Source organism: Trichosurus vulpecula, chromosome 8, assembly GCF_011100635.1.
Source record: "Trichosurus vulpecula isolate mTriVul1 chromosome 8, mTriVul1.pri, whole genome shotgun sequence".
Classification (NCBI taxonomy): domain Eukaryota; kingdom Metazoa; phylum Chordata; class Mammalia; order Diprotodontia; family Phalangeridae; genus Trichosurus; species Trichosurus vulpecula.
The window spans coordinates 225,251,624-225,274,750 of record NC_050580.1 but is presented as its reverse complement, the minus strand read 5'-3'; the positions used below and the strand labels follow the sequence as shown (position 1 = coordinate 225,274,750).

The 23,127-nt window shown below is 38.8% G+C and overlaps 1 protein-coding gene across 4 annotated transcripts in view; it reads right to left on the bottom strand.

Moving 5' to 3' along the window:
* The window catches only part of GPHN (gephyrin), an 885,721-nt gene that overhangs the window by 80,439 nt on the left and 782,155 nt on the right, over positions 1-23,127 (bottom strand). For all 4 annotated transcript variants that reach the window (XM_036769505.1, XM_036769507.1, XM_036769503.1 and 1 more), the window contains 3 exons: positions 20,041-20,160; positions 17,750-17,808; positions 16,369-16,522 (listed from right to left, as the gene is read on the bottom strand). In XM_036769505.1, the coding sequence (XP_036625400.1) occupies positions 16,369-16,522; positions 17,750-17,808; positions 20,041-20,160 (333 nt within the window). The remainder of the gene's footprint in view (positions 1-16,368; positions 16,523-17,749; positions 17,809-20,040; positions 20,161-23,127) is intronic.

Here is a 23,127-nt window from a genome sequence, read left to right as displayed (position 1 = left end):
ACAGTTTCATTTTTTTCTATTTCTGGTGAATGGTACATAAAAGGTGCCTAAATTTTTGAACTGAATTAAAATGTAGGCCATATACATGCCTGAGAATACAACTCACATTGATATCTTCTCACAAATCCTTCAAAGGGAGATCACATCCTCAAATTCTCTTTATATCATAGACTGTTCCTTGTTCTTACTATGTGAATAGTTATCTTTCTCATCTTTCTTTCCCATTGTAAATTTGATAACATTCTTTATTCTGACAATGAATTGGGACTAGAATTGAAAAGGAGAGTTGCCTAGATTGCCTTTGGGCAGATTTAAAGTTTTCTCAATGACTCCAAATTTCTTCTTGAATCTAAGACTCATTTTAAAATACTAAAATTCTAGCACTGTTGTTATACTGCTGTGATTCAGAGAACATAGCAGTCACCAAAGAGCTATAAATGAGCATCATCCAAAGGATAATGGAGAAGCATGTAATGTGTTAGCAAGAAATTATGAAGGAAAACTAAAATAAAAGATGTTATTGAGAAAACGTATGAGCAGAAAAGATGGGCTGGTCACATGGTGAGAGTAAAGGATAATTGATAAACAGTCTATTATGATGCCCCACCCTCTCCCCCAAACTAGTTATCCTTGCAGTGTTGAGGAGAAAGCAGTGAAAGTCCAGGCTCCCAGCATGTTGGGCAGATACTTTGTGTTTAGAAATTAAAAGGTATGAATGAATATTTGCAGTAGTATAAAATACTACTAAAATAGTTATTAAAACATTTTTTAAAAAAGTTCATGGGTCCCAGGTTAAAAAGCCCTGCTTTTAATAAACTGTTATAGCTACCTAGCTTACATTCCTTTCCTTTTTTTTTCTTGAAATAGTTAAATTTTATTTGTAGGATCATAGGAAAATTTATATATCTTTTTTTACTTTAACAAATATGTTGATAATTAAATGTTGACAAAAATACTTAAATTTATGTTTTGAATCCCATTATTTCTTTTTTTTGAATTCCATACTTTATTATTTAATATTTTTTAGTTTTCGGCATTGATTTCCACAAGATTTTGAGTTACAAATTTTCCCCCCATTTTAACCCTCCCCCCCACTCCAAGACAGCATATATTCTGATTGCCCCAATCCCCAGTCAGCCCTCCCTTCTGTCACCCCACTCCTCCTCCCCCCATCCCTTTTCCCCTTACTTTCTTGTAGGGCAAGATAGATTTCTATGCCCCATTGCCTGTATATCTTATTTCCCAGTTGCATGCAAAAACAACTATTCTTTTTGAGCATTTGCTTTTAGAACTCTGAGTTCTAAATTCTCTCCCCTCTTATCTCCCCAACCACCCTCCCTAAGAAGGCAAGCAATTCAACATAGGCCACACATGTATCATTATGCAAAACGCTCCCATAAATAGTCATGTTGCGAAAGATTAACTATATTTCCTTCCATCCTATCCTGTCCGCCTTTATTCAATTTTCTCCCTTGACCCTGTCCCTTTTCAAAAGTGTTTCCTTTTGATTACTTCTTCCCCCTATCTGCCCTCCCTTCTATTGTCCCCCTATTTTATCCCCTCCCCCCTACTTTCCTGTGGGGTAAGATACCCAATTGAGTGTGTATGTTATTCCCTCCTTAGGTCAAATCTGATGAGAGCAAGATTCACTCATTTCCCTTCACCTGCCCCCTCTTCCCTTCTAATGAACTGCTTTTTCTTGCCATTTTTATGTGAGATAATTTACCCCATTCTATCTCTCTCTTTCTCCCTCTCTCAATATATTCCTCTCTCATCCCTTAATTTGATTTTATGTTTTTAGATATCATCACTTCATATTCGACTCACCTTGTGCCGTCTATATATATATATGTATATTCCCTTCAACTACCTTAATACTGAGAAAGGTCTCATGAATTACACACATCATATTTCCATGTAGGAATGTAAACAAAACAGTTCCACTTTAGTAAGTCTCTTATGATTTCTCTTCCTTGTTTACCTTTTCATGCTTCTCTTGATTCTTGGGTTGGAAAGTCAAATTTTCTATTCTTTTCACTGAGAAAGCTTGAAAGTACTCTATTTTATTGAAAATCCAGATTTTGCCTTGGAGCATGATACTCAGTTTTGCTGCGTAGGTGATTCTTGGTTTTAATCGTAGCTCCTTTGACCTCCAGAATATCATATTCCAAGCCCTTCAATCCCTCAATGTGGAAGCTGCTAGATCTTGTATTATCCTGATTGTGTTTCCACAATATTCAAATTGTTTCTTTCTGGCTGCTTGCAATATTTTCTCCTTGACCTGGAAACTCTGGAATTTGGCTATAATATTCCTAGGAGTTTTCTTTTTGGGATCTTTTTCAAGAGGCAATCAGTGGATTCTTTCAATTTCTATTTGACTCTCTGGCTCTAGAATATCAGGGCAGTTTTCCTTGATAATTTCTTGAAAGATGATGTCTAGGCTCTTTTTTTGATCATGGCTTTCAGGTAGTCCAATAATTTTTAAATTATCTCTCCTGGATCTATTCTCCAGGTCAGTGGTTTTTCCAAGGAGATATTTCACATTGTCTTCCATTTTTTCATTTCTTTGGTTCTGTTTTATAATATCTTGATTTCTCATAAAGTTACTAGCTTCCACTTGCTCCATTCTAATTTTTAAGGTGGTATTTTCTTCAGTGGTCTTTTGGATCTCCTCTTCCATTTGGCTCATTCTGCCTTTCAAGGCATTCTTCTCCTCATTGGCTTTTTGGAGCTCTTTTGCCATTTGAGTTAGTCTATTTTTTAAGGTGTTATTTTCTTCAGTATTTTTTTTGGGTCTCCTTTAGCAAGTCATTGACTTGTTTTTCTCGCATCACTCTCATTTCTCTTCCCAATTTTCCCTCTACTTCTCTTACTTGATTTTCCAAATCCTTTTTGAGCTCTTCCATGGCCTGAGGCCAATACATATTTTTCTTGGAGGTTTTTGATGTAGGCTCTTTGACTCTGTTGACTTCTTCTGGCTGTATGTTTTGGTCTTCTTTGTCACCAAAAACACATTCCAAAGTCTGAGTCTGAATCTGAGACTGTTTTTTCTCCTTGTTCATGTTCCCAGCCAACTTGAGCTTTTTGGAAAGGTATGACTGCTTGTAGAGAGTACTTTGTACTTTAGGGGCCTTGTGCTGCTGTTTTCAGAGCTACTTCTACACAGCAAGCTCCACCACACCAGTGCTGCTCCTCCTCCAGAACTGCCAACCAGGACTTGGACTCAGATCCAAGCAGGCTCTGTACTCCTGCTCTGATCCGCTACTTAATTCCTCCCACAGGGTGGGCCTGGGACCAGATGCAACTGCAGCTGGAGCTCTGGGAGTGGCCTCAGAGCTGCACCACTTCTGCGCCCCCCGGGGCTAGGGCCAACCACACACTCCTTTCACTCTGATTTAGCAGTTTTTCCACTAACCTTCTCTGTTGTCTTTGGTGTTTGTGGGTTGAGAAGTGTGGTAACTGCCATAGCTCGTTGATTCAGGGCCTTATGGCCTGTTCTGCCTGGCTCCCGGTCTGGTTGGTCCTGGCATAGTCCATGCTGCACTGCATTCCACTCTGCTCCCAGCTCCATGGGACAGACCCTTCCCAGGCTTTCCTGGGCTGGAGCCCTGCTTCCCTCTGCTATTTCGTGGGTTCTGCAGCTCTAGAATTTGTTCAGAGCCATTTTTTACAGGTGTTTGGAGGGACCTGGGGGAGAGCTTAAGCAAGTCCCTGCTTTCCAGCCACTATCTTGACTCTGTCCCGCCCCCCCCCCAGTTTACATTTCTAATAGCACTTTAAAGTTACTTTGCAAAGCGTTTGATAACTATTTCAACATAACTGATTTTCTTTGTAATCTTATAATTTTGATTTTATTCATTTTAAAACATTATTCTCAGAAGGCATCCATAGACTTCACTGGATTGTCAAATAACACGCACAAAAAGGTTAAAAGCCCGTGATTCACAGCACTTAATGCTTGTTTTGTTGGTTGTGGTATTTTATAGTGCTAAAAATATTCATCCATACCTTTTAATTACTAAGCTAACTACCATAAAGCTGTATTTTTAATCTCTAATAATTTTATACTTCTTCAATAGTTTTTCATTTTCCTTTTTAAATTTGGATTGTTTGGATTTGCTCTTTTTAAAAAAATTATACTTGCTAATTGTTCACTAATTCTTAAATTTTAGTATTTTCAAAAAACAACTGTTAGATTTATTGTTTCAAATATTTCTTGTTTTCAGCTGCAAGGGTCTTTGCTCTGATCTTGGTTATTTCTCTCTTATTATTGTTATTTTTTGGTTTTCTCTTGGCTTGTTGCTTTCCTTCTTTTCTAAGTTTTTTTTTAAAAGCAGGCTTATTTTATTAATTTTTGCTCTCTTCTATTTTCTTTAAAATTTCTTTTTTTTTGGAGGGGGAAAGGCAGGGCAACTGGGGTTAAGTGACTTGTCCAAGGTCACACAGCTAGTAAGTGTGTCAAGTGACTGAGGCTGGATTTGAACTCAGGTCCTCCTGACTTCAGGGCTGGTGCTCTACTCCCTGTGCCAGCTAATGCTCTCTTCTATTGATATAGGCATTAAGTGCTATGAGTTTGTCTCTGAATAATGCTTTGGCTGCATCTTATAGGTTCTGACATGTAGTAAATATATTATCATTATTTTATGTACTCTGCTATTGCTTTTATAATTTCCTCTTTCATTCACTCATTATATATCAGTTTTTAGTGTCTATATGGACGTTTATCTTACTCTCATTTTATTATCATTTATAACTAATTATATTGTATTATTGGCTACAGTTGTACATAAAATATCTGCTTTTCTAGATTTTCTTTTTTTTCTGGCTTATCACATGATCAATTTTATATAAATTCTATGACCACTGGAGAAAAAGTATAACCTTTGTTTTTCTCATAGGGTCCTCTCTATGTATCTATTAGATCTAATTTGTTTACTACTCTACTTAGCTCTGTAAATTCTTTCTTATATTTTTGTTGGATTTATCATAGTTTAATAGTGGGTTGCTAAATATCCTACTATTATTAAATTTGTGTCTCCTTGTAGGACAGATTTTTTTTTTTTAAGATACTGGAGGACCATTTGCTTTTTGTCTTCCCCAATTAGAATATGAGTTCTTTCAAGGCAAAGATTTCTTTTGCCTCTTTTTGTATTTCCAGTGCTTAGAACAGTGCTGGGCACATGGTGGGTATTAATAAATGCTTACTGACTGATTGATCAATTAGGATCACAGGATCATAGATCTAGATCTAGGAAGGATCTCAAAAGTTATCTAGTCCAGCACCATCATTTTATAAATGAGGAAACTGAGGCCTAAAGATGCTAAATAACTTGCCCAAGGTCACACAAGTAGTAAATGTCAGAGGTGGGGCCTGAATCTACAACTTTTAACTCCATAGTGTTTTCTGTTCTGTCTCCCTATGATTGCTCGGTACATATATATAAGATTCACATATTGTTATTGTGCATGGAACCTTTTAAAATAACATACTTGTTTAACTCTTTTAATTGCCTTTTTGTTTGAATTCAGCTTTGCCCAACATTTCTTCCAACTGTTCATCTTAGCTATCTTCTTGCTGTCTACCCTGCTGTTGGATGCCACTCAGTTAAGGAACTCCAGTCCTAGGGATGACCAGTTTTGATTGGGGAGCGAGCAAAAATTCACATAATTCACTAAACCTAAATGGCCCAGGACAAGCCATGTTTCTTAGACCATTCAACAGTAATAGGAAGGTTGGTAATAGGGGTGGGTTTGGGGATAAATGTAATGAATGCTGTTATATACATGTTCTTTATATCACATCTAATTCAAAATGTCTAATATGCAATTGGAGATGTGAGACTAGAATTCAGGAGAGAGGCAAAGGCTGGAAATATAGACCTAGGAATCATTTGCATAGAGACGATAACTGAACCCATGGGAACTAATGCGATTTCCAAGTGAGATAATTCAGAGAGAAAAGGAAAAAAGAGTTCAGGATAGAACCATGAGTAACCTCTTTAGTGAGTAACATGGCATGGATCAAAATCTAGCAAATGAGACTGAGAAAGAATGGTCATACAGTTAGGAAGAGAACCAAGAGAGGCCAGTGTCATGAAAATCCAGAGAAGAAAAAGCATGAAATGGTCAACCATGTCAAATACTGCAGAGGGAGGCCAAAAAGTATAAGGGTTTTGGAAAAGGCCTATAGGTTTGGCCTTTTAAGAGATCATTGGTAACTTTGGAGTGAGTAGTTTCAGTTGAATGAGGGTAGAACCCATATTGCAGAAGGTTTGTTTAGAAGAGATGAAAAATGTGGAATGTTGAATACAGAACGCTTTTTTCTTTTTTTGAGTTTTTTTTCTTTTGGAGGAGGGAAGGAAAGGTAATTGAGATTAAGTGACTTTCCCAAGGTCACGCAGCTAGTAAGTGTGTCAAGTGTCTGAAGTCGCATTTGAACTCAGGTCCTCCTGACTCCAGGGTTGGTGCTCTACTCACTGCGCCACCTAGCTGCCCCCAGAAGGTTTTTTTTCCAATGAGTTTAATTGAGAAGTGGATAGTTTGAGCTATTGAGGGTTTTTTTGTTTTGTTTTGTTTTTAAGGAAGGCAGACACATGGGTTTGTTTCTATGCAGCAGAGAAGTCAGGAGTCAGCAGAGAGGGAAAGAATTATGATTAGGGAGAGGGAATGATAGTGGGAGCTGTCTGTTGGAGAAGATAGGTGGGATCAAGGGTACATGGAAAGCGGCTGGTTTAATCAGAGACTGGAGTGAAGGAGCAGGTAGTGAGGGATATTGTGAGAGGAATGTGAGGTGAGGAGAAGGAAAGAAGGTGCTCTTGTTAAATGGCTTCAATTTTTTTTTTGGTGAAGTGTGGGAGAAGGTTCTCAGCTGAGAAGTAGAGCAAAGGGATTTGATGGGAGAAAAGAGGAAAAAAGAGAAGGCTTAGAACAGCTTCTGTGGTGAATAGGTTAGCAAAGAATTGATTAGAGAAGAACAGAAGGATATCCTGGCTGAAGTAAGGGTTCAGTTGATACTAGATAACAAATTTGTAGTGGATTCAGTCAATGGTTTTGTGACTTCCTTCAAACTCCTTTTAGCAGTATGTGGTAGGAAATGGGTTTGGCTAGGCATGATCAGAGATAGGACCAGGGGCCAAGTGTTCTGTGAATAGAGACTAGTGTAGAGTTGAACTTATCTATTAATGGGAAGGGAGGAGCCTGCAGAGAGTACGGTCCATTAGCCTACTTCTGGACATGCTCAAGTTATTCTTCCTGGACACTGTTTTTATTGATATCCTTGTTCTCTACATTCCCTGTCCCCTCCTCAAGGCCATAAAGTGGAGCTAAATCCTCTGGCTTTCTTTTCATCCCACCTTGTAGTTTTTCCTTCTAGTTTTTCAGTAGTTCTGACTGCCTGATCCTTTAAAATGAAAGGATTTGGCTGCTCCTCTGCCTAAAGTATAAGAAGCCCTTGTCTGGCAAGGAACTATATCAAAGAATACTCTAGAGTTCCTACAGACTACAGCAATGTATTCCTAAATTCCAGACCTGGTGACTATGGAGTTAGAAGGGAATAATGTTTTGTGTCCTTTTAACTTTGAAGGTGATTCTTTTAATCTCTAAACTATTTTTTAAAATGGCACTTTATGGTTCACAAATACCTTATTGCATTTTAGCCCTTGAACCTGAATCATTAGCCCAATGTATTTGGTATCAAGTTGACATGTTTTTGCTTTTTTGCTATGGCATTATGGTTAAAGTCATTTTTTAAATGGAAGAGGAAAGAGAGCCCTGGATGACCAGTGGTAACAGTACTGTTTATTGTTGTATGGGGAGTTCTTTTCTTAGCATAAGGAACAAGTTCTTATTCACCCTGTTTGATTGGTACAATGCACATCTAAAGACATTGATAAGGAAGGCAAAACATATTCTTGGGCTTTTGTTGGCATTATTGGAAAAACTAAATTGGCAAAGCAAAGAGCATGAGAATAAATCGTTCATGTTTATCAGGCAATTAAGAGTGAGAGATAAATGAACTTTTGACCTTTAAAATGTACCTTCATGGCAGAGAGGTTTAAAAGATCTCTCAATTATTAGGATTATAGGATCACTGATCTCCAGCTGGAAGGGACCTTGGACAGTCCAATCCCCTCATCTAGCAAATGAAGAAAGTTTCTATTTCTCTCTTAACAGAAGGGACAGAAGGCCTCTGTCTTAATGTTAAGGTTGGAGAAGCTCCTATAGAGGGCTGTCATCAGAGGTTCAGTGTTCCTGGAGTGTGAACCGACATGCCCTCATTGGATGAGTGGCATGAAACACGCCCAAAGAATGTCACGTAATCTACTTCAACGACTCGACCTTAATAAAACTGTTTTCTCTGAGGTGGGCGGCTTTAGGAAAACACTGGCGCGACCGTTTATAGGAGGGCAGAGAAGAAGATGACTGAGGTATGTCAGCACACTGTGGCCTTGCCAGTGTCCTCTAGAACCAGCGGGTTTCCCCAATTGCCTTGAATTGAGCCTGAGCTGCGGACACCACCTGGTTCTCCGAGTAGAGGATGATATGGAAAAGAGGGTCTTACTCTGCCCGTTGGGGCCCCACTAATTGAGTACATTGGATTTCTGGGGCTCCTATAACTGTTTGTGGTTATGTGGAAAAACTGATGGGGGACACAAGCCCATAATCAAGGACTTGGTGTATCTGGATGATCGTGTATTTGGGAAGATGTTAGAAGAGCGTGAGGAAAGACTGATGAAGCTTTCAAATGAATTAGGGGTTACTGGTCTGAAACCGTCAGTTTACATGTCCCAGTTCTGCAAAGTCTGACAAGTATGTAGGTCGTACGGTATCTCAGCAGGGGATACTGATCCCTGAGAACATGAAAGGCTCTTCATTTTGCCATATCTACAGGACTGCTGAGAGATGGAGATTTTGCTAGGATTTGGTTGTTACTATCAGAAATTTCTGAAGAAATGATGGATACATCATCTCAAAATCTCATTTTTTCAAAGTGATTCCATTCATGGTTACATGGCTGAGGTATAGAGGTGTGGTATACCAGAAAGAACACTGTGTCGAGTCAGACAACCTCAGTTCAAATCTTGTCTCTGACACTTCCCCCACACATAACCTTGAGCAAGTCTCTTAATCTCTTTAGACTTCAGTTTCCTCACCTGTAAAGTGTGGTGGTTAGATTACATGGCCTCTGAGGTCCTTTCTGGCTCTACATCTACATACAATCTTATAAAAAATCAAAAGTAGAAAGGCAAAGGAGGGAAATCATTTCTGAGCTGTTTGACACAGTTTATAGATCATCACTATGACAAGTGTGACCAGGCATTTAAGGATGTGGTTAACTGACTCATACATGTACCAGTGTTCTCTTTTATAGACTGAACAAGCCAATGAAGCCAGGTTAGAGGGCTTGAAAGCAGTTTTATACCAGTAGAGTAATGAATACCAGAAGCCTACTGCATTTACCAGCTGAGGTTTGAATGGCAGTGAGAAAGACTTGTTATCCTATCCACAAATTAAAGACCTTGGCTTTGAAGTAGGATGTCACTGCTGAGTTCTACGACTGATGTATGAAACTTGATTCCAAATACAGATGAACAATAATCCACCGATTTATATTCTAACAAGTCCTAAGTTGGCCAGTGCCAGTTTAGAATTGGTTAGGAGCATTGGCCAATTATGAGATCAGTGGCTATTACTTGGCCAGGCAGGGATGGGGAACCTGTGACCTCGAGGCCACATGTGGCCCTCTAGGCCCTCAAGTGTGGCCCTTTGACTAAATCCAAACTTCACAGAACAAATCGGGCCAGGGAAAACCAATGTGAATATATTTTGTTGCCTTGTCACACAGAATCTAAGCATCAGAAATCCTAAATAATTCCTCAAGAAAGTGGTGAAAGGAATGATATATAGGCAGTGGGAACACTAACACAATAAAAAGTAGCTGAAAGTCTAGGACTTCAGGGAATGACTTTAGAAGTAGTAAATATTGTAGCACTGAATTAGTCTCCTCTGCCTTGATTAGCTTTGGTGGCAAGTGGAACTACAGAATGACTTCCTATGAACTGTGCCACAGGTAAGGAAACAGGAACATAATCCTCTGAGAACCCAAGCTTTGTTCCCCAGAAGGTACCTTGCTAGCAAGAGAATAGAAGAAACTGGAGCTCTGCAATGGAATACTGCACCAGAATACAAACAGTCCTACCCACGGTATAAGAAAACAGTTAAGTATTACCCAAGGCTTATTGACCCATAGAAATACTTCATGATGATCCTGGACACCTGGACCAAAAGAAAACTGAAACAGATATCAAATGGGTTCTGTTGGCCCAAAGTGGCAGGAAAGATATTTGAGAAGTATTCCTCGGTAAAGAGTGAAGGTATAATGCATGTAGCCAGAGAGTGCCCAGCAATAGGAAATATGTAAAATCTATTTTGTATGAAATCCAGTATATAATGCTCTGTTTATGTTTATGTGAGCAATGACTCAATTAATCAGGATTTATTAAGTGCCTACTAAATGCCAGGCACTGTTAGGTACCAACGATATAAAAACAAAGATAGAACAGTCTCTGTCCTTAAGGAACTTAAATTCTTTTGGGAGGACAACCTGTACATAAAGAGAGACACAAACATGTACATTCATGAAAAGAATTTACATGATAAAATTTATAAGGTAATATTTTTTGGGAGGAGGGCATTAGTATCTAAGGACATCAGGAAAGGCATCATGTGGTACTTGAGCTATTCCTTGGAGGAAATAAGGGATTATTAGAGGCAGAGGCTAGGAGGCAATCAATTTTACTGGGAGAAAGCCAATGCAAAAACATGGAGATATGAGATGGAGTGTCATATGCAAGAAATGGAAAGAAGGCTACTTTGGGTGGATTGTAGAAAGGGAGAAATGGGAAAGGGAGAGATGTATAATGAAGAAAGCAAAGCAGGTTGAGACCAGGCTGTGAAGGATTTAAAATGCTAAACAGAGGAGTTTATATTTGTTCTTAGAGCAATGGCAGCCACTGAATTTACTGAATAGAGAAATGACATATATGATCAGAGTTGCGCTATAGAGAAATGACTTTGGTAGCTTTGTGTAAAAACGATTGGAGAGAGGAGACAATTGAGGCAGGGAGACCAATTAGAAGGCTACTGCAATAGTCCAAGAAAGAGAGAGAGATGATAATGGCCTGAACCAGTATGGTGGCTATCATATGTCATCTGTGGTACATAACCCTCATAATATAGTACAGAATCCTATTTATCTATATGTGTTCTCTTTGAACTATTGCATTCAACTTTGCAATGTGTTTTGTATTACGTATTTTCATTTGACTGCTCTTTGTTATATGATGCTATATTCTATGTCTATGTCTAAGTTATGTTTTTGCTACACTGTATAAAATTCCAATTTGTGCATTAGGTTCTGTGTACCTGTATGTGACCTGTGGATTTGAGGTGAGTTCTTGAGACTATACTGTGCTCAAAATAAAACTGTTTTACAATGTGTACCTACAGCTGTACATGCGTACACCTTCAGTGTGACTTTCAGGGACTGCATTTCTTTTCTGTTCTTTTTTAAGAGTGGGAGAAATGTCTGGGTCAGGGTGGATGCCTGTAAAACTCAGACCTGTAATATCTCAGGTTTGTTCCAGGGTTAGTGTAAGCGAGTGAATGAGTTGGAACTGCAGTTGTATCCCTCTGCAAGACGAACGCTTGCAGAAAATCTTCAGCAGGCCCTCATACTGCTATGGAACCCACAAAATAGCAGAGGGAAGCAGGTCTCCAGCCCAGGAGAGCCTGGATAGTGGCTGGGAAGGGTCTATCACATGGTGCTGGGAGTGGAGCGCAGCCTACCATGGGCTGTGCCCAGGACAGACCAGACCGGGAGGCAGCTGGGAGCAGGCTTTAGGGCCATGAATCGTTGAGCTGTGACAGTTACCAGACTTCTCAACCCACAAACGCCAAAGACCACGGAGCAGATTAGTGGGGAAACTGCTAGATCAGGTTAGAAAGTTGTCCGGTTCCAGCACTGGGGGTGGCAGGGGTGGTGTGGCGGTGGTGACAGCAGCAGCAGGAAGTTCCTGTGGCTGCTACCAGAGCTCCAGTGTTAGCTGCTTCCTGAGTCCCTGGCTCACACAGTGGGAGGAATCAAGCGGCAGACCAGAGTGGGAGTGCAGGGCTTGTTTTGCCCTGCTTGGATCTGGGTTGCAATCCTAGTTTGTGGTTCTTGGGGGAGGAGGAGCACTGGCAGAACTTGCGGTGATAGTGGAGTAGAAGCAGCTCTGAAAACAGAAGCTCAGCCCCTAAAACTTGGGACAAAGCACTCTCTACTCTACAAGCAGTCATACCTTTACAAAAAGCTCAAGGTCAAGTAGTTGGCTGGGAACATGAACAGGCCATGAAAATGGTCTCAAATTCAGACTCAGACTTTGGAATCTGTTTTTGGTGACAAAGAAGACCAAAACATACAGCTAGAAGAAGTCAACAAGGTCAAAGAGCCTACATCAAAAGCCTCCAAGAAAAAGATGAATTGGGCTCAGCCCATGGAAGAGCTCAAAAAGGATTTGGAAAAGCAAGTAAGAGAAGTAGAGGAAAAATTGGGAAGAGAAATGAGAGTGATGTGAGAAAACCAAGAAAAACAAGTCAATGACTTGCTAAAGGAGACCCAAAAAATACTGAAGAAAATAACACATTAAAAAATAGACTAACTCAAATGGCAAAAGAGCTCCAAAAAGCCAATGAGGAGAAGAATGCCTTGAAAGGCAGAATTAGCCAAATGGAAAAGGAGGTCCAAAAGACCACTGAAGAAAATACTACCTTAAAAATTAGATTGGAGCAAGTGGAAGCTAATGATTTTATGAGAAATCAAGAAATTATAAAACAGAACCAAAGAAATGAAAAAATGGAAGACAATGTGAAATATCTCATTGGAAAAACCACTGACCTGGAGAATAGATCCAGGAGAGATAATTTAAAAATTATTGGACTACTTGAAAGCCATGATCAAAAAAAGAGCCTAGACATCATCTTTCAAGAAATTATCAAGGAAAATTGCCCTGATATTCTAGAGCCAGAGAGTCAAATAGAAATTGAAAGAATCCACTGATCAGCTCTTGGAAAAGATCCCAAAAAGAAAACTCCTAGGAATATCATAGCCAAATTCCAGAGTTTCCAGATCAAGGAGAAAATACTTCAAGTAGCCAGAAAGAAACAATTTGAGCATTGTGGAAACACAATCAGGATAACCCAAGACCTAGCAGCTTCCACAATGAGGGATTGAAGGGCTTGTAATATGATATTCCAGAGGTCAAAGGAGCTACGATTAAAACCAAGAATCACCTACCCAGCAAAATTGAGTATCACGCTCTAAGGCGAAAATATGGATTTTCAATAAAATAGAGGATTTCCAAACTTTCTCAGTGAAAAGACCAGAGCTGAATAGAAAATCTGACTTTCAAATACAAGAATCAAGAGAAGCATGAAAAGGTAAACAAGGAAGAGAAATCATAAGGAACTTACTAAAGTTGAACTGTTTTGCTTACATTCCTACATCGATGTACATTCCTACATGGATGATATTTGTAATTCATGAGACCTTTCTCAGTATCAGGGTAGTTGAAGGGAATATATACATATATCTAAAAAAAATAAAATTAAGGGGTGAGAGAGGAATATATTGAGAGAGGGAGAAAGGGTGAGATAGAATGGGGTAAATTGTCTCACATAACAGTGGCAAGAAAAAGCAGTTCTGTTGGAAGGGAAGAGAGGGCAGGTGAGGGGGAATGAGTGAATCTTGCTCTCATCAGATCTGACTTGAGGAGAGAATAACATACACACTCAATTGGGTATCTTACCCCACAGGAAAGTAAGGAGAAGGGGATAAAAAAGAGGGGATGATAGAAGGGAGGGCAGATAGGGGGAGGAGGTAATCAAAAGCCAACACTTTTGAAAAGGGACAGGGTCAAGGGAGAAAACTGAATAAAAGGGGACAGGATAGGATGGAGGGAAATATAGTTAGTCTTTCACAACATGATTATTGTGGAAGCGTTTTACATCATGATACACGTGCAGCCTATGCTGAATTGCTTGCCTTCTTAGGGAGGGTGGATGGGAAGGGAAGAGGGGAGAGAATTTGTAAATCAAAGTTTTAAAATCAGATGCTCAAAAGAAAAAGTTGTTTTTGCATGCAACTGAGAAATAAGATATATAGGGAATGGGGCATAGAAATCTATCCTGCCCTACAAGAAAGTAAGGAAAAAGGGGATGGGGAGGGAGTAGGGTGACAGAAGGGAGGGCTGAATGGGGAACAGGGCAATCAGAATATATGCTATCTTGGAGTGGGGTGGAGGGTAGAAATGGGGAGAAAATTTGTAACTCAAAATCTTGTAGAAATCAATGTTGAAAACTAAAATACTAAATAAATTTTAAAAAAAGATTATCTTCTTCCTCCTTCCATGAACTCCAGGCCTATGGGAGGGCTCATGCTTGCTACCACAAGTTAGCAATTATTGTTAACATTATTAATACACCTTTTATTATCCCCATAGTCTTAAGGGAAGGGACTGTTTCATTTTTGTCTCTTTGTACCTCTAGCACCTAGGTCAGGGCATAGCCTTGTACATAGTAAATGTTTAATAAAGGTCTGTTGGATTAAATTGCACAGTGCACTCTTCTTTGGGTCAGTACACTGTGCTAGATATCAAGAGAATAACAGATAAGGTACAGTCCCTGTTGTCAAGGAACTTACAATCTTATATAAAAGAATACATGTACACCAATAAATATAATAGTGAGATAGAATTTAATAAAGATATATGTGAAGTCCCATAATTGGGATAAAAAAAATCAACTGCGCATACAGAAGATGAGTGCATGTATACAATTGTAGGTATGTACAATAAATATCCTCACACACAAAATGGCATATTTAACGTCTGATAGAGCAAAATAGCATTAGCATCAATATTTTCTCATGGAATGCTTAGACACATCATGGAGAACAGCACTATTCCATGGAATATGTTTTGGAAAATGCTAAAGTGATATAAAATATTTTTAAACAGCCTACAAAGACACTTAGATATAAGGTTCCCATAAGTCACATTAAACCCAAATTCCTGATTCTTAACATTGCATTTGAATCATTTGGTCCATGGAATATGAAACTCATTCAGCTTCTCCTTTACTATATAGGTAAGGTTGATTTAATTCTTGTTTTCTTATCCTAGAGGGTTAGAAGTCAATAGAAAATACTGGAAAAAAAGATGAGCATATTCACTGGGAACTAAACAGATGTGGAATGTTGATTTTACCTTTATTAGCAATATAAGTAGAGAGTTTTTTTTGTCCCAGGGGAAAAGCCATAGGGTAATGTCATATTCAGGAATTTAGGAAATTAAAGATAATAGGTAGTAATAAAAATAAAAGCTTTTCAAACCAAATAGTTTTTTTCCCCAAAAGATGTCCTCCTTATGTCTTTTGACAGTAATATTTTTAATAATTAAAACATTTAAAAAAATCTTGTCCAGTCAGTCAGCAAGTACTTATCAAACATTTACTACGTGCCACGGCAGTTTTCATATCTTTGCTATGAAGTGTTGAGTTTCTAGAAGTGAAAATTAGACGTTTAGCTCCAGAATTCCCTTACCAAAACATCGCATACTCCAGACAAAAGAAGGGCCAAGAAGCTTTGGAAGAGTCATCAGCTAGAATCAACACAAACTTAATTCAGGAAGTTGAATTAGGCTTGAAGCAGCATTTTGACACATTAGAAGAGCATGTTGCCTTTAAGAGAAGAGACTAAACACCAATCTACTCTTAAAGATAACATCACATAACCTTTTGAGCAGGGAGAAGGGTTAGCTCTGGTGTCCTGACTGATAGTAATACTCCTTGTCCAGGGGTAGTCGAATATCTCAGTAGCAGAGTGGGCCCACTTCACTGCTGTTGTGGCCTAAGTATTGAAAATACATAATCAACATATACAGCTTCCAAGTGATGATTTCTTTCTCTTCTAAGGGATGTGATGGTTTCATAGAGGCCACTGGTTATAATATTTCATGCCAATGAACTGAAGGATATTACTGCTTCTGAAATCTAATCTCTAATTGCTTGGGGAGTATTCTCATTTTCTCTACCTAAACTACTTGGAAGACATCCTCCTACTTTCCTGGTTAGAAGATCATCTTGTCATAGGATCACAGGTAATAACTGGACGGGGTCTCATCTTCTCTAAACATATCATTTTATAGAGGAAGAAACTGAGACAATTCCTCAATATGGACACAAGGAATGTTAATTCACAATATTTTAGGTAGATCCACAAACCTAAATGGATGTTAGAAATGCATTAAGTTGAAAGGTTTTTTTTTTTACCTCATTCCCTGTTGACATGACCGCAACTACTGGAAACTTGTTAACTTCAACTTCTGTGACACCGACAGTTGCCAGGAGACCAATCTCTGATGGGCCCATGTGGGTTCCCTTGGCCAATACACATTCCCCTCTTTTAATGTCATGGCCAATGGGTCTGAAAGCCAGAGTATAAACACAAACGTTGTGATTTAGAATAGCAACTTTTCAACTCCCCAGGGAAAAGATGTACCCTGTATACCTCCAGTGATGGAGGTCACTAAGGGATGAAATATGGGGAAGTTAGACAGGAAGTGAGGCCCATATAATTTAGTATTTATATCTTTAGAGTTAAAAAACTGCCTACTATCTAAACTATTATTTTAGAGCAGGGATTCTTTCATGTGATGGACCCCTGCTTAAGAGCAGGTTAAGGCAAGATCTAGACTTTCCATTATTAAACATTAACATTGTTCATACCTGTGATTTCCAAACTTTTACCTATAACACTATTAAAGACATGCATACACACACACATATGAGTTGATACATGAATGTATTAAGGTAACAAATCTGTAATCTTCAGTATTTGGGATGTTTAACGTGGCTGGTTAATTCAGCTGATTAGAGACCTCTTAGCCAATTTAGTTTTGAGTCTGAGTCTTACATGGGATAATTTGATCATCTCTATTCAATGGGCATAGACAATGCCTTAACCCTAACTGGCAAGTTCTCTGGAGAATGCATGCATTTGTTTTTAAGGGACAATGGCAGTGGGATGGGCAGAGAGCAGTGAGTGGTCATATCAGAATATACAGGTTCAGTGCAAATCTAACCTGCCTATAGGAAACCTTTAAAGCACATGCCTTTCTCTCCAAAGTGTTCTTCAACATTAGTGAAAGATATCAATGAAGCAAAGAAATAGGTGAAGACAGGAGAGAGTTTAGAAGGTGGGTGGAAAAAAGCATCTGATCTTGGATCAGCAGCATTTTGGAAGGGCAGCCCATTGTCATCACCAGTAAAAGCAAACTCCATCCCCTGAAACAGCCGATTCTTGTTTATCCAGAGTTAGAGGCTGATTGCATATGGAACATGATGGTCCATAACCTTTCCTTCTCTTTTTCTTACTTACTGTTGCCTTTTGTCTTTTTTAGCATTTGCACAAAGAATGGGCACAAGAAGAATGAAGAAATCAAATTTAGAGTGGTACTTATTGCAGCTTGTCAGTAAATTTTGTCAAAAATTAAAATTTTTTGAAGGGAATAGCTTAAACTAGTAGTTATTTGTATTAGTTATATAATAATATCAGTCATGCTCTCCTGACAATGACTATATGTACACATATCTACATATACACATAGTAATATATGTGTATGTTTATAAGTTGGCTATATATTCTCATTACCTAATATCCTGGCCTGGCCGAGCTTGCACTAGAATCCGAACCTCCAGTTCTTCGGTGCCCTGGAACAAGAACATGTCATGTGACTGCATGCAGGTCAATCTAACAAAACTGATTAATCTCCAAGTCCATTCAAAAGGTCTTACTTGCTTCCTTCAGATGCTTTTATCATTGGATAGACTCAGGATAGAAATAAATGGAAATGAAAAACCATTTGCTAAATTAAAAAAAATTAGCATTTTAGTTTTTGCTGAAGGTTCCTGAAACCTTGAGAAGTTAAATGGCAAGGAGCAAATTACATAGTTTTTCCTCTTTCACAGTCTCCAGCTTTTATGGATCAACCCAATTCAAAGAAATTCACTTTCAGGTACCATTCTCAGGGCCAAAGTCATTCAATGAAAACACTATGGCTGTTGTCCCCATGCTTAAGTAGGGAATGAAGAAGACATTTCCCTTCCATTATTATGAATCATAAATTTATCCATAAACCAAGATTTCATGGGAATGCTTTAAGTGAAAGATTTTTATTTGTCATCTGGTCACTTTGTATGAAGAAAAGGTGACAATCAGCTCCACATTTATGGACTGTAAATATGATGACATTGGAGGTAGGTGTTGTCCAACAAAACTTGCATGTACATGTGTTCTGGATCTCAATGTTTTGCTTGGTTTTCTTGATGCTAAGAAATTTTCTTGGAGAGTTTTAATATGCAGAAACATGATTTGTATCCCAAGTGGTAAGTGCTGTGTAAGTCTTGCTTATGATTAAAAACTGTGATATGATTAAAAACTATGATATTAAAAACTCAAACCAAAAACCCCACCCTAGTCCAGAGAAAGTAGCTGCTTCAGTGCAGCTAAATCTGTTGGACAGATTAAGCACTGGAGGAAATGTATTTGTTTTTCATATAAATGTCTCTGTTCCTTTCATAGAAGATATTTCAAAGCACTTTGCAACAAAAGTAAGATAAAGCCCCAGAAATCTTGAAGCCACTCCACTCAAAGTACTGTTCATATTCTACCTCAAACACTACATCTGGCTTCAGTGAGAAGACAGCTTGTTCAGGCCATAAGAGATCTTAGATTTAAGCATTAGGGGAGAGGCTGAAAGTAAACTGATTGGCAATTTTATTGGATCTTATGAAAACCAGCTCTAAAAAGTTCATTTTGAACTGGCTGGTGTGTTGGTAAGCAAAAGGGGCTCTTAGCAACCAGTTCAACCAAGTGCCCTTGAAGAGTTTGGCTTTTGTTTCCTTTGATTAATTCAGTGCATTTCATTGAGTCTTACTAGGTGCTAAGCCCCAGGCCCAAAACCCTATTAGGTGCTAAGCCTATGAGGGTGTGAAGCTCCCACTACTAAGGGGAGGTGCTAACTCAAGAGCCAATCATAGGAGCCTAAGTTCTGGTCATTCAGATGACGTTTGTGATAACATCTGAAATGTAATAAGAAGAGAAGACAGAGCCATTTGCGTGGGGTTCTCACTCGTGGTGGCGTAAGGTGATGCGGAGACTCCTGGCAGCTGTAGCTAAGAGCCCTCCAGCTGGTAAACCTGGATGTTGGGATTTTGTTAAACTCTGGTAACTATGTATTGGGATTTCAATCAGACAAGGCCTGTCTGTTGATGTTTGTACTTTGTATTTTGCTCTGAAGTTCAGGGTGCTGGCTTTTTACCCTGAACTAAGTGAATGGTATTTGTATGCTGAATTAAAGTAAGCTTGTCAACCCCTTAACATTTCTTTCCTTACTAAAGCAGATCAAAAGAACCTGGGCTTTTGCAGCGTTCTGGTAGCATTCTTGTTCTTGGGCTTGTGTTGGTCTTTAACCCCCACAACAGCTGCTAGCCGGACTGTTGGAACAGCTGAGTATTTTGACTGACTTAATACAGAAGCATTCAATGTTTTACTGAAGTTTTTTTCTTGGAGTTTAAATTCATTACTTCTGTATTCTATGTTCACAGGTTAGCTACATTATGAAACGATTCCCAGCTAAAAGCAACATATACCCTCACTGATCCCTTAGGATAGAATGTCATTCCTTATTTGCACCTGAAATTTCTGGGGCCAAATATAAGTCGATTTCTGTTAGAACATATACAATTACAACAGAAATCAACACGGAAAGTTTCCCATTTTAAAGATAACTTGGTTGAGTTATATTCAATACAGCGAAGTTACGGGACAATGAAAGATCCAGGTCAGACTTTTATAGAGTTTTGTTTTGTTTTTTTAAACAAGATTAGACTTATAGAACTACCTGACAGAACAATGAAAAAAAAGATCTGGGGGTTACACACATCATCGGATTCCCTGATGAGTTCAGTATCTTCCACTTGTACTACTGCATCAGCACCACAGGGGATTGGAGCACCTGTTGTGACCCGCATAACTTGTCCTGGCATCACTGTCTGAGTGGGCTAGAAAAAGAAATAGATGAAAAGAAGACATTTACTTCGCAATACAAAAGTCAGCATGGTAGAGTGGAATGATTTTTAGACTTGAAATTAGAAGACGTGGGTTGAACTCAGACTCTGATGTTTGTTAGCTGAGTGATATTGGGCAGCACACCTGATATCTCTCAGCCTCAGTTTACTTAGTTTTAAAATGGAACAGCGTTACCTCACAGTGGTGCCACAGTGTTTTACGAACCATAAAGGACTAAGTATATGAATTATTAATTTTTTCGTATTATTTTTCAGAGGCTGCTAGGCAGTAAAGCGGATAAAGGACTGGGCCTGAAGTCAAGGAGAACTGAGTTCAAATCCAGCCATAGACACTTACTAGCAATGTAACCCTGGACAAGTCACTTAACTTCTATGTGCCTCAGTTTCCTCATATATAAAACAGGGATAATAATAGCACCTACCGATCTCCTTGCAAGATTTTTGTGAGGATCAAAGAGATATCTGTAAAGCCCTTAGCTTCATGACTAGTACATAGTAGATGCTATATGAATACCAGTTATTATTGTTGTTATTACATACCAAGAAGACTCAACAAATATAAATTGTTTTGAGTTCTCTGGGAGGTAAAACATGTTATACAACATATTTCTAATTAATTAAACTTATAAAAATAGACCTCAGTACTATAATAAAAACGTGTTTAATTGGAATGCTTTGGGAATGGGTTGCTCTGATTAATTGAATTTACTTCTAAGGCTAATCAGAAAAGCTTCTTTATTTCAAACCCTACGAAAAACTTTTCTGAGTATCAGTCTACGTTCTTGTCTTAGTCTAGCATAAAACATATAATTGTGTCATTTTTCAGTAATTCAAGTTCTTGCAGCACTGTGGAGTCATCCTCACGAAGAACTGTAACAAATCACAAACCAAAGAAAATCTTGGGAAAGGGCCAGTTAAAAAAACCAAACCAAAACAAAACTCCACCAATAACACACAAAGTATCTGTCTTATAAATCCTGAAAATCTTACATAGTAGCTAGGAACAAACATCCAACCAACTACAACATGAGGTTAATTATAATCTCTATGCTAATGACTTCCAGATCTACACATCCAGTCACAGTCTCTCTCCTCAGCTTTAGTCCTACATCATCATTTACCTACTGGATACTTCAACATGATGTTCTGTAGAAGAAACAGAATTCACTGTCTTTCCTCCTAAACCCCACCTCTTCCAAACTTCCCTCTTTCTGTCAAAGATACCATTCTTCCAGTTTCCCAAGTGGCTTTGGCATCATCTCCAATTCCTTACTCTTCCTCAACTCACATATTCAATTAGTTACCAAATCTTGCCATTTACTTACCTCCACAATATTTCTCAAATCTGACCTTTTCTCAATATTTACACAGCTACCAAATTGATTCAGACCCTCATCACCACTCAATTAAATTACTGCAATGGTCTCTTAATTGGTCTTCCTTCACAAATCTTTTTCTACTTGGGTGCACATTGATGCTGTGGTCAATGTGATTTTCCTTAAGCACAAGTCTGACCATGTCATTTTCAATGGCTTTCCACTGCCTCTAGAATAAAATATATAACTACTTTGTTTAGTTTTTAAAGTACTTCACAAGCTTACACCAATCTGTCTGTCTGGCATCATTGTATATAACTTCTCCTCCCACTCTGCCGTCCATCCAAACTGGTCTTCTTTCTGGTTCTCACACAATGATACAAAATCTTTCATATCTGTGCCTTTCCACTGGCTGGCTTATACTCCCTCCTCACCTCTGCTTTATATAATCTCTCTTCCTTCAAGATGAAGCTCAAGCAAAACTGTCTCTATGAGGCCTTTCCTGATCCCCTCAAGTGCCCTCCCTCTCAAACTACCTTTTGCTTAATTACTGATCCTTATTATCTTCTCAGTTAGAATGTAAGCTTCTTTTGAGCGGGGATTGTTTTACTTGACTTTGTATCTCTAGCACTTTAACAAGTGCTTGGTGCATAGGAGGTACTTAAGAAATGCTTGTTGATTAATTGACTGGCTAATAAAACCCTCAAGAGGTCATCTAGTCCACTTCCCAGTAATTATTCAATGAAGCACGGAGCATATTAATATGCCTAATTAGGGTTTAACAAGCAACTAGAAATACTCCACTCCAGAAACACCTAAGCACATAGACAGGATGGGAAGGCTCAGATAAGTTGTGTTCTATATCACTGTAATGTTGAAATCAATACTATCATTGATCTTTTTAATCATGTGAACAATACTTGACTGCACGCTCCTCTGGGAATGTTTGGTATTCTCTGCCCTTATGTATTTATTGATATTATTTAGGTATAAAGGTATTTTAAGTCTTGATGTTCCTTTAATGGAGGTTTTGGACTGAGTTTCCAACAACCATATTTATTTAATGAAAATGCCATATGATTGTGTTGCACTTGAGAAAGGCTGATTATGGGACCATACTCAGTGTTATGTCAGGTGCTGCCTATTATGGAACCATTTTTTAAAAAGCATCTTCTCAGTATCTTGACTATCTGAAGTCACTTGAATTTCATACATTTTAAAAAGTGAGCCACAAGATGGTGGCTGGAAAGCAGGGACTTGCGTGAGCTCCCCCCCAGGTCCCTCCAAACACCTATAAAAATGGCTCTGAACACATTCTAGAGCTGCAGAACCCATGAAATAGCAAAGGGAAGCAGGGCTCCAGCCCAGGACAGCCTGGATGGTCTCGGGGAAGGGTCCATTGCACCAAGCTGGGAGTGGAGCAGAGCAGAGCCCAGCATGGGCCTAGCCAGGACCAACCAGACCGGAAGCCCGGTGGAACAGGCATAGTGCCCTGAATCAGTGAGCTGCGGCAGTTACCAGACTTCTCAACCCACAAACACCCAAGACAACAGAGAAGGTTAGTGGGTAGAACTGCTAGAATGGAGTAAAAGGAGTTCGAAGTGGACCACTGCCCTGGGGGCGG